Genomic DNA, 13,138 nt, shown 5'->3' on the forward strand with positions numbered 1-13,138 from the left:
ACTACCTCTGTGACCTCAGAGAAGCAAGAGAATTGGATTATAGTCCTATGGAGGTTCTCTTGAGTCACATGAGGATAAGGACAAAAGAATTTTCAGACATCTGGAGTTAGTTCATACTTAGATTTTTTTTTGAAATAAGTAAAACAACAACAACAACAAAACAAAAAAACACAACTCAGAGCATGAGATTGTACACTAGTAAAAAGACATAGATGTAGGTTTTTTGTGAACCTCTTTTACATCTTTAGAATATCTCCTAATTCATTCTGTGTCTGTTGTCATCATTCCACTGTCAATGGACTTTTTCCTTTCATTCATTATTTCTATAATTTAAGGATCGAAATATGTGTGTGGGAGGAAAGTGAGGTTCATTGCATATCTATTGGTACTTGAAAATGTGGAATATTTGCTTTGGATTTGGTTTTATTTAGAAGTAAAGGGATAAATTAAATTTTATAAAGGAACAGGACAGGCTCCAGTTTGAAGCATAAGGGTAGAAAGGAGTATTATCTTGAAAAATCTGAATTAACTAACATCTCTCTCTCTCTCTCTTTCTGTCTGTCTCTCTGTCTGTCTCTTTCTGTCTCATACACACACTTCTTTACTCTAAGCTACCATGTTTCTTGAAAACTGGAAGCGGCTACAGATGAGACTAGGCTACTTCTGGGACCTGACTGGCATAGAAGAAGAAGAAGTAAGTTTTCTTATACATCTTTCTCCCCTTCCCCTGGGAGTTTCTGCTATCTTGAGGAGAGGGGGATAGAGAGGGAAAACATCTGGTATTTGATACTTCTACTCTTTGCATGGCTTTCTGAATGAGATGCCCCTGGAATACCAGTCATATTAAGTCAGATTTTCATTCAGCTGCCTCAATATCATCTTCTTTTTTTAAAATTTTATTTAATAGCCTTTTATTTACAGGTTATATGTATGGGTTACTTTACAGCATTGACATCAATATCATCTTCTATGAAATAAAGTTGTATCACTGGCAAGCATTGGGCTTTGGGGGTAACCTTGAATTGGAGTTTCTCCCTGTCAACTCTCTATCTCCAATCATAATAAAAGCAATGAATCAGATAAATCTTGATTAACATAGATATAAATCTTTAAAAGAATTATAAATGGTATTTTAGGACTTTTGTTTCCTTGGAGACAAGGAACACTAATCTCACTACCTGGCTATAAGTGGTCTCTCAAAGACTTTGGTATTTACTGGCCTTGAACTTTTTTATGTGTATACCCAAGTATCTTCTGTAAGATTGCTTGCACCATCTTGGGAATTGGGTATGAATGAGGTGACGGAACTAATTGTCAAATCTTCCTTAACATTGATGGAAAGAATAACAAAAGTTCTGGCAGATCATTTTGGCTGTGGGAAACTGGGATAAGAACAAAAAGGTTAAGGGTGGATTCTCCTAAAGACAAGTTTTCCAGAACAAATAATATTAACCTAAAAAGAAAATTGCTTCAGGGTGTTATGAGACAACTGGTGTTTTGTTGGGTGCTGATGATAAATAGAAAGCATGAAGGTACGTGTAATAAGTAGCAGAGCCAGAATTCAAATGTCGGTACCTCCCATGACTCCAAATCTCATAGTTTTTCCAACTTTGCCAAAATGATTTTCTTTCTGACTGCAATTAGTAATGGAATCCAGCTAGTCCAATTTGTTTTGCTTTCCACAGCTTTCCTTAGCCACAGGTACTATTTATTAATCTTTAGGGGTATTGGTTTTAGAGAAAGGGTTACTGAAATGTGGCTTCAGATGGCATGTGGTGACGGTGGGCAAGAGAGATTTAGTATCTGTTCATAAAGATCAGCTGTAAATGTTGAAGCAGCTGCCACATGAGTAGAAAACTCTCCCCTCCATGTTCTGACAGAGAAATGGTGAGTGGTGTGTAGTTAATAAAAATAGTAGGTTTTCTGTGTTCTTGAATCCTATAGTACTTTTTTGTGACTCGAGGCAAAGAAATTCCTAGCTACATATATCAGTTATTTCTTGATTTCCTAACTGATCTATCTCTCTTTCAAAGAATGTGAGAACTTTGAGGGGCTTCCAGAGCAGCTAATCTAATTCTCTCATTTTTAGGGTGAAGAAACCTTTCTTTGGGCCTTTGTCTAGAGTAGCAAAGTGTTTTGCCCAAGATTGCCCAGTGTTGAAGTTGCAATCAATAACAATCTCCAAACCAAACATCTCCAGACTTTGAATTTGAAAGGATCATATCATTTAGATCAATCATTTCATTTTACAGATAAGAGACAACAGTGTAAGATGATTTGCTTAAAGTTACATATAGTTAGAGAAAACCCAGAGTTAGAATCTTGGTCTTAGCTGAGACACTAATCACAATAGCACCACTCTTTGAGCCCAGGTTTCTTCATATGCAAAATGGAGGTGTTAATTTTTCAATAATGTAAACACAGAGCTAGGTAAACCTTAAAGTACTATGGAAATATGAACTACCATCATCATCATCATTTTCATAGGTTATATATGAAAATATTTGATTATAGAAATATTTGGCAAGCTGAAGCCTGACCAAAGTTGAAAAAAATTGTAAAGTGAGCAGATACAACCAAGGATACCCCTCTTGTTAGGAGGGGTTCTACAAATCAATTTAGTCACATGCTGTGGAGGAAGGGTCCAATGGGTGTAGGTCCTTGTATTGCTTATTATGGAAAAGGAGATAAAGATAGACCTCACATCTCTAAAGGATTTTATAACAGGACTATTGTCAAAAAGCACATAATTAATGTACTTTGTGCCATAAAGTAAGGGTAGCCTAAGTCAAGGATGGTTTCTTGTTTGAGTCTTGAACAGGGTTGTGAAAATGAGTGAAAAAATGTTTAGGAGAAAGGTAAATGATCTGAATGAAGAATTGAAGACAAGAGGGAATATAATTTGGAGATATACTCCTTGGCAAGTTATTAACAAGTTTATATAACTGGAACACAGGATCCAGACTGGAAAGAGATGAAAGTTAATGGTAATGTGTTATAGAAAAGGTCCTGGGATTTCAATTTATTGAGCCTGAATTTAAATCCCAGCCATTATACTTAAAACAAAACATGTATTAAATAAACACTTACAGTGTAGGTACAATGAAGGACACAAAAAATCTAGAGAGCATAAAGTTCTTATCATCAGGGAATTTAGGTGAGATATCAATACAGAATTGCTATTATATACAGTAGTGACTTTTAAGTGCAAAACAGAGTAATTACTACTTGTTGATTTTTGTCCAAATCACTTAACTTTCTTTGACATTTTATAAAATATAACTACTGGATTGATGATTTCTGAATCTGGATCCAGATCTGAATCCAGTGATTAGAGTAAATAGGTAGTCTTGAAAATAAAGGAAAGGATGTAGATTTCTAGATCTGAATGGGAGTTTTGGAGGTGGGGACTAATGAGGAAACTATACAGTTTCAAGAGCTTAAATCACTCTAACGTTATGCAAATATGCAAATAATGTAAGGGCACAAGCCAAATCGGAACCAACATCTCATTTCCAGTATTTTTTCCAGATATTCCCTGCCCACTCCAGTTAGATTTTGATTTCAGTAATGCCTCTAAGAATAGTTGGTTATTATTCAATTTCCTGTATTCTCACCTAAGGAAAAATATGCCTTGTACCTTAGAATCAGAACTAAAAAGGATCCAACATTTTTTTCTAAGTACTTTTTCTCCTTTGTTGGGATCTTGCCTTCTAGTTCACAAGATGGCTGACTAGATGGGTATAAAAATCATTTTGGAGGATGATTGCTGGGGATTTGGTGGAGAGAGATGGTCTAATGAATGGTATTCTCAACAAATTAGTGATAGAGTTAAGGAATAGGAGTGATAGTTGAACCTTCACTTGTTTTAGGATCCAATGACTCCTCTCATCTCAACTCACTGATCCTGTCATTACCTTGGCTATCTATATGGTTTCCTTTTTGATGTTTATCATCAGCTCTTTGGGGAAGTAGAATGATGGAATTCAAATAGCTGTGCTTTACTTGCAAGTAGAAGGGACACATTTGGTCTTCTACCTCAGAGATGACTGAGTCTTCATGTTTTGGGTATAAGCTGATTTTGGTAGGATGATCAGCATCACTATTATGTTTTCAGCTAAACTGTTTGTGATAAAAAGCATGTGGTTTTCTTTTGAAGCAGCTGACCTGTTAATGTATCCTCTTTCTTTTCTTAACATCTGCACTATACAAAGGAGAATACTCAGGTTTGGTTTTCATTGTGGTGACAAATGTCTGTGTTTTCCTTCTTCCCTTGTTCTCTGTTGTGTTTTTGGTTCCCACTCCTTGTGATCGGTCAGTAACAGTTAATGGCTTATCTTGCTCACCCTGAACCATAGTTTTCATGTATTTGTGATGTTTGGCTATTTTCCATTGGCTAAAAACTCTTCTTTTAAAATTTCCTCACTATCTCTCTCTCCTGCTCTTATTTTATGTTTTAGGAACACTCCCGGCCAGAGTATGAAACTAAAGTTCGAGAAAAGATGCTGAAAGAGAATAAGTCCCTTGTCCAAAAAATGGAAACAGATAAAACTGAGAGTGATGACGAGGTAAGTTATTGGTGTTTATTTATCCTTATTCATTTTAGCTTCCCAAGGTTATTTTCTTGTTGTTTCTGGACCTACCTGATAAATGAAAGCTTAGAATGTTGGAGATGGATTAGTTTCCTTCTTAATGATGAGGTAAAATAAAATGAGAATTGGATATTTCTTTCCATTACTGCAAATAAGACTTGTAGGAAACAGTTATCAGTCATACTTTGGTCAGTGTTTTGTTCTTGACAATTTTTTTTACTATATGAAAAGTAAATAGAGTATGCAAGGAAAAGGAAGGAAGGCAATCTAAACCTTGTTCTTCACTATATCAAATTCTTGAACTTCTGGGTTCAATAGTAATTTCAGGGGATATGACACAAAATTGCTCTTATGGCTTAAAATAGCAAGCCACAATTCAGCCATCTAAGCAGTTATCCCAATCTCTAGTATCTTGTTGCTTACTCAGGAATCCTTGAAAATTCACACATATGATACTGGTTATAGGTCATCATTTATGTTGTGTTTTGAACTTGAATGATGCTTTGGAGACATTCAAGAAGATACAGTAGATGGTATATGTCTCCTCAGTTTTCCTCATCTATTTTCAACCCTTTACTTTTGTGTTTTTGTTCCTGTCTAATATGGACTGAGTAAAATTATGAGTTTTTAAAAATCTGTTTATTTTTCAATTTGCCCTTGTTGCATCTTGTATATGAATTCAAATTTGTCTTGAATTAATTTCATTTCATTTTATATAGGACATCCATCTTAACATGCAAAATTATGCAAAGCCAAAGGCAAAGAAATATGGTATTTAAAAAAACCCCAGAATACAGGCTCTCTCTTTAACAAGACTTCAGTATAAGACAGAGAGACTTTCTGCTTGCTCAGAGTTGTGTTGTTTGAAAATGATCAATATGTTCTTAGGAAAAATAATCATTACTTTTACTACCACTACCTCGGACAACAACAGCATCACTATCGGGGAATGTTCATCAAATGGTATTATTTTCATTGTTCTCTTCATTTCAAATACTTTTGAAGTATTTCTTTTCCTTCTCTCTTTTTCTCTCTTTCATTTTCCTTCCTCCCTCCTTATTCTTCTCTATTCCTGCCTTTCCAACCCCCCCCCCCCCCCCCAGTGAATTTCTCTCTGTCCTGTGTTTCTCCTCCCTGCCTCCTATTTACAAAAAATCATAGATTTACACTTGGATAGCATTATAGAATGCATCAAAGCAACTCTATCACTTTACAGATGAAGAAACTGAGGCAAGAAAGGCTTGCCTTGTTCACCCAGGTAATGAAGGACAGAGCTCTTTGGCTAAATCCTGTGTGCTTTCAGAGTGTTCTACATTTTCCTAGACCTGAAATAAATAAGCCACCTATTTTATTTGGCTTACTTAGATTTGAGCTAATAAGTAGGTGCTTTCATAGAATCAGAGAATCTTATGTCATTTTTTTTAAAAATTTCATACTACTTACCTTTAAATATATTTCATTTGAATCCCTGCTTGTACTTATTTTTGAGTTAATCGTTCTTTCTTTTGGGGTACTGTGAGATCTAAATGATTTTTTATATTCTCCAGTGAATTTATTGCTTTAAATATTCTTCAGTTTTAGTTTTTGAATTAGGACTAATACTAAAGCTGGGTTCTGCCCCTTGCTGATGTTTTAGGTGAAGTGGTTATTCCTGCTTAATCTCAACTCTAGCTGTTAGGGCTAAGATCCTGATTCTTTGTGGTACCATGCAGCATATCCCCTCAGCCCCTGTGTGAGGACAACAGAATCGCTGGACCCCAAGTATCCCCAACTAAGCCCTGTAGTTTTTGAATTGGTTTCTGCTTACTTCCATTTTCTAGGATTTTTAAAGTCCCTGCAGGAAAGGGAAGACAGGACCTTTCTAACCACTCTGGGGCTTTCTTGAGAGGGTATTTGATCTTGTGGCCTTAACAGAGCCTTGTGGGCTGTATAGATTCTTGGACCATCTCTGGTTATGGTGGGAGGTTATCCTGTGCTGGTACTGATTTTAATGGTATTTCCTTTCCCTGTTGCCCTTTTGCTGTTTGACCTTTTATGCCATTCTGAGATGGAAGAAGTCATTATATTTTCTTCAAGGATTTTGTGATCATTATTCAATCTAGTAGAAACTTCAGGGTTTAATTAAAATGCAAGTTTATGGGAGCTGTACAGTTTGCCTCTTGTTCACACAGCTACCTTACCTGCTATGTCTTTATATGATTTCTAATCCATACAATTGGCGAAGATGATAAAAGATGGAAATTTTAGGATTCATATAATAGCATATTGGTTCACATATTCTGCTCCATCCTTAAAATACAAATACACAATTAAAAAAATTTCTTGGTTTGGCCATTTTTAAAGTTGTCATCTCCAAAATCCCCCTTTGTTTCCTTTCATTATCAATCTCCTAAAACATTTGTCTGTATTTGCTGTCTTTACTTCCTCACTATCCATTCATTTGCCAATCCTTTGCAATGAAGTTTCTGTATATCACTTGAATCAAACTAAACTTTGAACTTAATAGCAGTGTTAAAATGTGCTAACCTCTTCTTAGTTCTTGTCCTTCATGACCTCTCATAAAGTTTGATACCATTGGCTCACTTGGTTTTCTTGCTGCTGTTCTTTACTGATTCTCTTCCTCCTTGTCTAAACACTTCTTTGGAGTCCTCTTCACTAGATAACTGTCCATCTCTTTCTGATTTAGTATGAGTACTCCTAGACAAAGCTTTCTACTTGTGTTCTTTTGTAGATCTTATTAGCTCCCATGGGATTCAGGTACTATTTTAAAGCATATGACCCCTAATCTATACATTCAATCCAACACCTCTTTTGACTCCTTCCATATCACCAATTGCTTGCTGGATATCTCCTTCTGGATGCCCTGTAAGGATCTCAAGTTAAAAATGTTTAATGTAAAACTCAAGGTGTTTTCTCTAAGGCTATATCTTCTTCAAATTTTCCTATTTCTATTGAGGTTACTCTCTTCATCTTAGATACTCATTTTATACTCTGAAGCCCTCACCAATCATATCTCTTGTAAGAATTTTCTTCTCTTTATTCACACAGTCATTACCCTGGTTGTGGCCTTTGCCTTATTCTTTAATAATTTCCCAAGTGTTATCCTTCATAGTCACTCCTCCCTTTATTCTACATTCCAGAGAGCAGCCAAAATTATTGCCAAGACCCAGGTCATGCCATTGTATCTATCTCCATTCTGGAATATTTTCACAAATTGTTTCTCATTTCTGCCATATACTTTTTTTTTTTTTCATCTAAGAATTTTTGGTTTTCTTCAACTTTCAACTCAAACATCACTTCCTTTGTAAAACCTATCCTAATCTCTTTCAGTTCTTGGTTTAATCCTTCACTGTACTTTTTAAATTTTACTTCTCTATACTTAATTATGTATGTGTTAGATCTCATTAATAGAATGTAAGCTCTTTGTAGGCAAGAAATGTTTTATTTTTTAAATTTATTTCTCTAGTTCCTAATATGGCACCTTACACTAGAAATATTTGTTGATTTGAAATATGTTATAATATTACAGTATTTACTAAGATTCCAGCAGTTGGAATGAAGTGCTAAAAATATTGATGAACTAGGCTATAAAATTTTCCTTTTAATGAAAAAAAAAATTTCCTTGTTTGTAGGCAGCCACTTTTAAGTAGGTTTATATTACAGTTTTCAACTTGGTAAATAAGCAGGAAAGGTAACTCTGTGATAAACAACAAAGAAGTCTCAAGAGTTATTCTGTGACCCTGATATATAAGTCTCTTATACTCCCTAGACCTGCCTTGGTTTTATACCTACACTGGCTTTTGGTTCTCCCCCACTCCCTTTCTCCCTTCTTTCCCATTTCTCTCTCCTCTCCTCCTCTCCTTTCCCTTCTTTCTCCATCTCCCTCTCCCTCCCTCTCTCTCTCTCCCTTCTTTCCTCCCCTCTCTCTTTTCCTCTCCATCTTTCCTTACCCTCTCCTACTTCATTCTTTCTCCCCTGCATCTTTTCTAAAATCTTGAGAATTCTCAATTTCATTTTCATATTGTATAGAATCACAGGATTAGACTAAATGGCTTATAAGTTTAGAAATGTTTCCAAAAAAGTTTCTAAAATGTAAATCCTAATAAAAACTAGGATTTCCTTGGGAATAACCTGAATAATTGAATTTTAAAGTTAGAAAGCAAAATGTCAAAAACCATTTTGTCCAAATCTTATACCCCTCCCTCAAAATACAATCCAAGACAATATTCCCCCTTCAAAGTAATCATGCAATCTTTATCTGAAAGTGCCTCCAGTTAGGGAATACCCATTAGTTCCAATGGCAACCCATTCTACATATAGTTAGATCTACTCAGAAATTTTTCCTGATCTCAAACTTAAATATGCCTATTTTTAGCCTTCATCCACCACTCCTTGTATTGTCCTCTGGGAGTAAAAAGAATAAGCCTAATCCCTCTCTGTATAAAAGCCATTTTTGGCAGATGTATAAAAACTACTTGAAGAGAGCTTTCATATCTGTCCAAGATTTCTTTCTTCCAAGCTGAGTGTCCCTGGTTACTTCAACTGATTTTTTTGCAGAATAGACTCAAGCCATTTAACCCTCCTGGCTTCCTACTTATAGATAGCTTATCAAAATCTTCATTATCTGTGGTACCCAGAACTGAATACAACATTTCAGATACAAATTGGCAAGAATAAAATATGGGGAAATTCTCACCTCTTTCTTCCTAAAAGCTCTACCTCTCTTAATGCAGGTCAAGAGTTAGTACTAGCACCAAGAATTTGTAAATGTTTTTACCATCAGTTAATCCTATAATAGAATAATAGAATAATTATATTATAATAAAGTTTTCTGATTGTCTTTCTTTTTATTCCCAGCATTTAACACAGTAACTAGCACTTTAGTAGGTTCTTGATGTATGTGTATTGATTAAATTGGCTCTTGAAAGCCTAGGTTAAAATCCCTTCATCCATATTTATATGGCTACACAGTAATTTTTATCAAAATAACCTTATAGAGTATGTAGTCCAAGTATGATTATTCCCATTTTTACAGAGGAAAGAACTGGTATTGGCAAAGTTACATGATTTTGGGATAAATAGGGATGAGTGGCAGATGCTACTTGGATCAGTTTATCAAGAAATACTTTTCTAGGCCCTCTCCTAGGTGCTGGAAACATAAGACAGAAACAAAATCGTTCTTCCCTTACATTCTTTTTGAGTGACAATATATTCACAAACAAACAAATACAAAATATATTCATGATTAACATAAGATAAATTTTGGAGGAGAAGGATACTAGCAATTGGATAGGAAGCAAGAAAGACTTTATGTCTTTCTTGTCTATGTCTAGCAAAGACCAAAAGAGGGTTTATGTAAAATGTGTCATGAGTAGAATTTTGAAGGAAACAAGGAATTTTGAGAAGTGAACAAGAGATGGAAAGTACATTCTAAGTGTGGAATACATATTCACCTAGGGTAGTGGCTGTGTGAGGAGAGAAAAGGAGAGCGAAACGAAAAATATTTCAGAGACAGTCAAGACAAGATTTAGCAACTGATTGGTTCATGTGGCAAGGGAGATATAACCAAGAATAATGTCTTAATGTAATTTTGAACAATTAGGAGAATTCAAAAACATAAGTTTTGGGGAAAATAATGAAAGATAATTATCAGTTCATGTACCTCACAATCTTCAATCTGATACAGTAGAATTGTCTTTATTGTGAATTGCAGAAGGAAAAAAATTCCAATTTCCTTTTGTGGAACTTTTTGTTTCCATCTTGAAGAAAGAGGAAAAATAACAAGACAAAGAAAAGTTCCTGGTTCTGCCTTCTAGATTTATAATTATTGATGTTTTCCTAGCTCAGGACTATGTTAGAGGATAAATAGTCATTTGCCTGATATCCTCTAGGGAATGGAGAGCAAATATCTCTAGACACATGCAAATTAATGTTATTCTATATATTTTTTCCAAAAGTTTTTCTAAAACTGATTATTTCCCCTAATTAGAACCTCCCTCACTTGCCAAAATAACCTTCTCAAGTATAAATATGATCATACTTGGTCATTCAAGTAGTCCCCTATTCATGAATATTCATTGTCTCCCTGTTTTCTCTGGTATAATGCTCTTGACTTGGCATTCAAAGGTTTGAACTGTTTAACTCCAGTCTTCTCTTCCCATTTTATTTCATATGTCTTCCCACTTTATTTCACATTATTCCCCTTCATTTACTCTTTGTTTTTAGCCACACTGGTTGTATACTTCTACCCAAATTCAGCATTCCATCTCTCATTTCTCTAGTTCTCAGAATTTTTAGTTTCTTTCAAGGATTAATTGAGATGGTGCCTGCAACAAGGAGTTTTTCCTGATCCTGATCTTTATACTTGTAAACATGTTCACTCTCTGTCTCTGCCTCTGTCTCTGTCCCCTCCTCTGTCTCTCTTTTCATCTTTCCCTCACTGCTTCTCTCTCTTTTTCTTCTTACTGTCTCTCTCCTATGGTTTTTCCTCTCCCCCTTCTTCCCCTTTTTCTTTTTCTCCTTTCTCCTTCTCCCCCTTCTCCATATTTTCTTCTTTGTACTTGTCTAGGTAGCTATTGTTTCTCTATATTAGAATGAGATGGCAATATTTTATAGGAAGGGATTGTTTTTCATTGAAAAAAAATGAGATGAATGGATTAAGTACAATTATTAAGTGCTTACCATGTGTCAAGTAGTATCCTAAGTACTGAGAATACAGATAAAAAAAATGAGTTCTTACTATCAAGGAGTTTATTTATACTGGGGGAAACAATATATAAAATAAATTTTACCTGTGAGACACATATTAAGACCTGGGAATTTGAAGGCTTCAGTGGCTAAGGAGAGGGCAAGGGCATGAGTAGTTAGATTGGCTTTGTAGCTCTTTTTTCTTGCACATCATAGGAACTTATTAAATGTCTCTTTAAATGAAGGAGAAAGAAGTAACCATTGGAGTGACTAATTTGTTGCAAATGTAATCAAATGAAAAGAGCACTGATATGGAGTTGACCTATATGGAGTTGAAAGACCTAGGCTTCAGTTACAGGCTCTGTGAACATTGACCTCTTTTAGCCTCAGTTTCTTCATTTGTACAATAAGTGAGTTTGATGAGATGACTGCTGTGGTCTTGTCTAGTTCTGATACTTTTATTTAGTTCTAAAAGAGAAACTAATTTGGAAGAACTATTTTGAAAGAAGTCCCCAACGTGGTTGATACTTGCGAGTTGAACGACTGTTGTGTGGCAAGTACAAATGCTAATGTAACCTTTGCTTGAATCATTTACCAGCATTAAAAGAGACTTTAAAAATAACAATCTGTTTAACTTATTCCTGGAATTTACATCATAGAACTAGTTTTCAGTCAAGTATTTAACCTATAAGGATGAAAGGACCTGTCCTCCAGGTATTCCCTTGACTTGCTTGTTGTATTATACTCAATGAATGTTTTATAAGAAGCATTGAAACTAGAAGAACATTTGCCAAGAGGAGAACTTCAGATGAGATGTGTGTTAATTTAGTGTTGCAGCACACCAGCCTGGGGACAGTTATTTCAAAAGAGAACTCATCTAAAGTTAAAGTAGCTAAAACATTTACAGCAGATGCCTCTGGCTCTAGCAGCAAACACACATAGGAAATACATTATGTATGACTGCTGCTTTTGACAAGGAGGAAGACAGCAACAACAGGAAGCTTAGAGAGAGGGAGGTCCTGAGAAAGATGATGGTGGGATTCTTAGTTCTTTTCTCTGCGTTTTTGGACAAAGGTGGGATGTGATTTGGATGACCCATATGTTGGATAATTATACCCATTTGAATCTCTTGAATAAAGTTACCTTCTCTCTTTTGTTATATCTAACTTTATCAGTCAGTCCCTCAAGAAGCATTTTAAAACATTTGCTGTGTTTTATAGAGGCAGCTAAGTGATACCATGAATAGAATCAAGAAAAGTGATACCATGAATAGAATCAAGAAGAGTCATCTTCTTGAGTTTAAATCTGTCCTCAGATACTTAACTTTGTGATCCTAGGTAAGTCTCAGTTTCCTCATCTATAAAATAAACTGGAGGAGGAAATGGCAAACCACTCTAGTATCTTGCCAAGAAAACCTCAAATGAGATTACAAAGATGAGATTGCAGCAACAATAATATGTGTCATGGGCTATGTTAGATACTGTAAATGTAGAAACAAAACATGAAATAATCCCCAAACATAAGCAGCTTATATTTTATTGACTGGAGGGGAACAAAATATATACAGATAAGAATAGATAAAGGCACATATTTTATTTTATTTTTTTATTTTTTTTTTATTTAATAGCCTTTTATTTACAGGTTATATGCATGGGTAACTTTACAGCGTTAACAATTGCCAAACCTCTTGTTCAAATTTTTCCCCTCTTACCCCCCACCCCCTCCCCTAGATGGCAGGATGACCAGTAGATGTTAAATACATTAAAATATAAATTAGATACACAATAAGTATACATGACCAAAACATTATTTTGCTGTATAAAAAGAATCAGACTCTGAAATATTGTACAATTAGCTTG

The 13,138-nt window shown here is 35.1% G+C and overlaps 1 protein-coding gene across 1 annotated transcript in view; it reads left to right on the forward strand.

Moving 5' to 3' along the window:
• The first annotated feature begins 616 nt into the window (after positions 1-616).
• ANO2 (anoctamin 2) overlaps positions 617-13,138 on the forward strand; it is a 214,305-nt gene continuing 201,783 nt past the window's right edge. Inside the window, exons 1-2 of the mRNA XM_031938303.1 lie at positions 617-694; positions 4,461-4,568. Of these exons, the coding sequence (XP_031794163.1) occupies positions 617-694; positions 4,461-4,568 (186 nt within the window). The remainder of the gene's footprint in view (positions 695-4,460; positions 4,569-13,138) is intronic.

Source organism: Sarcophilus harrisii, chromosome 5 (genome assembly GCF_902635505.1).
Source record: "Sarcophilus harrisii chromosome 5, mSarHar1.11, whole genome shotgun sequence".
Lineage (NCBI taxonomy): Eukaryota > Metazoa > Chordata > Mammalia > Dasyuromorphia > Dasyuridae > Sarcophilus > Sarcophilus harrisii.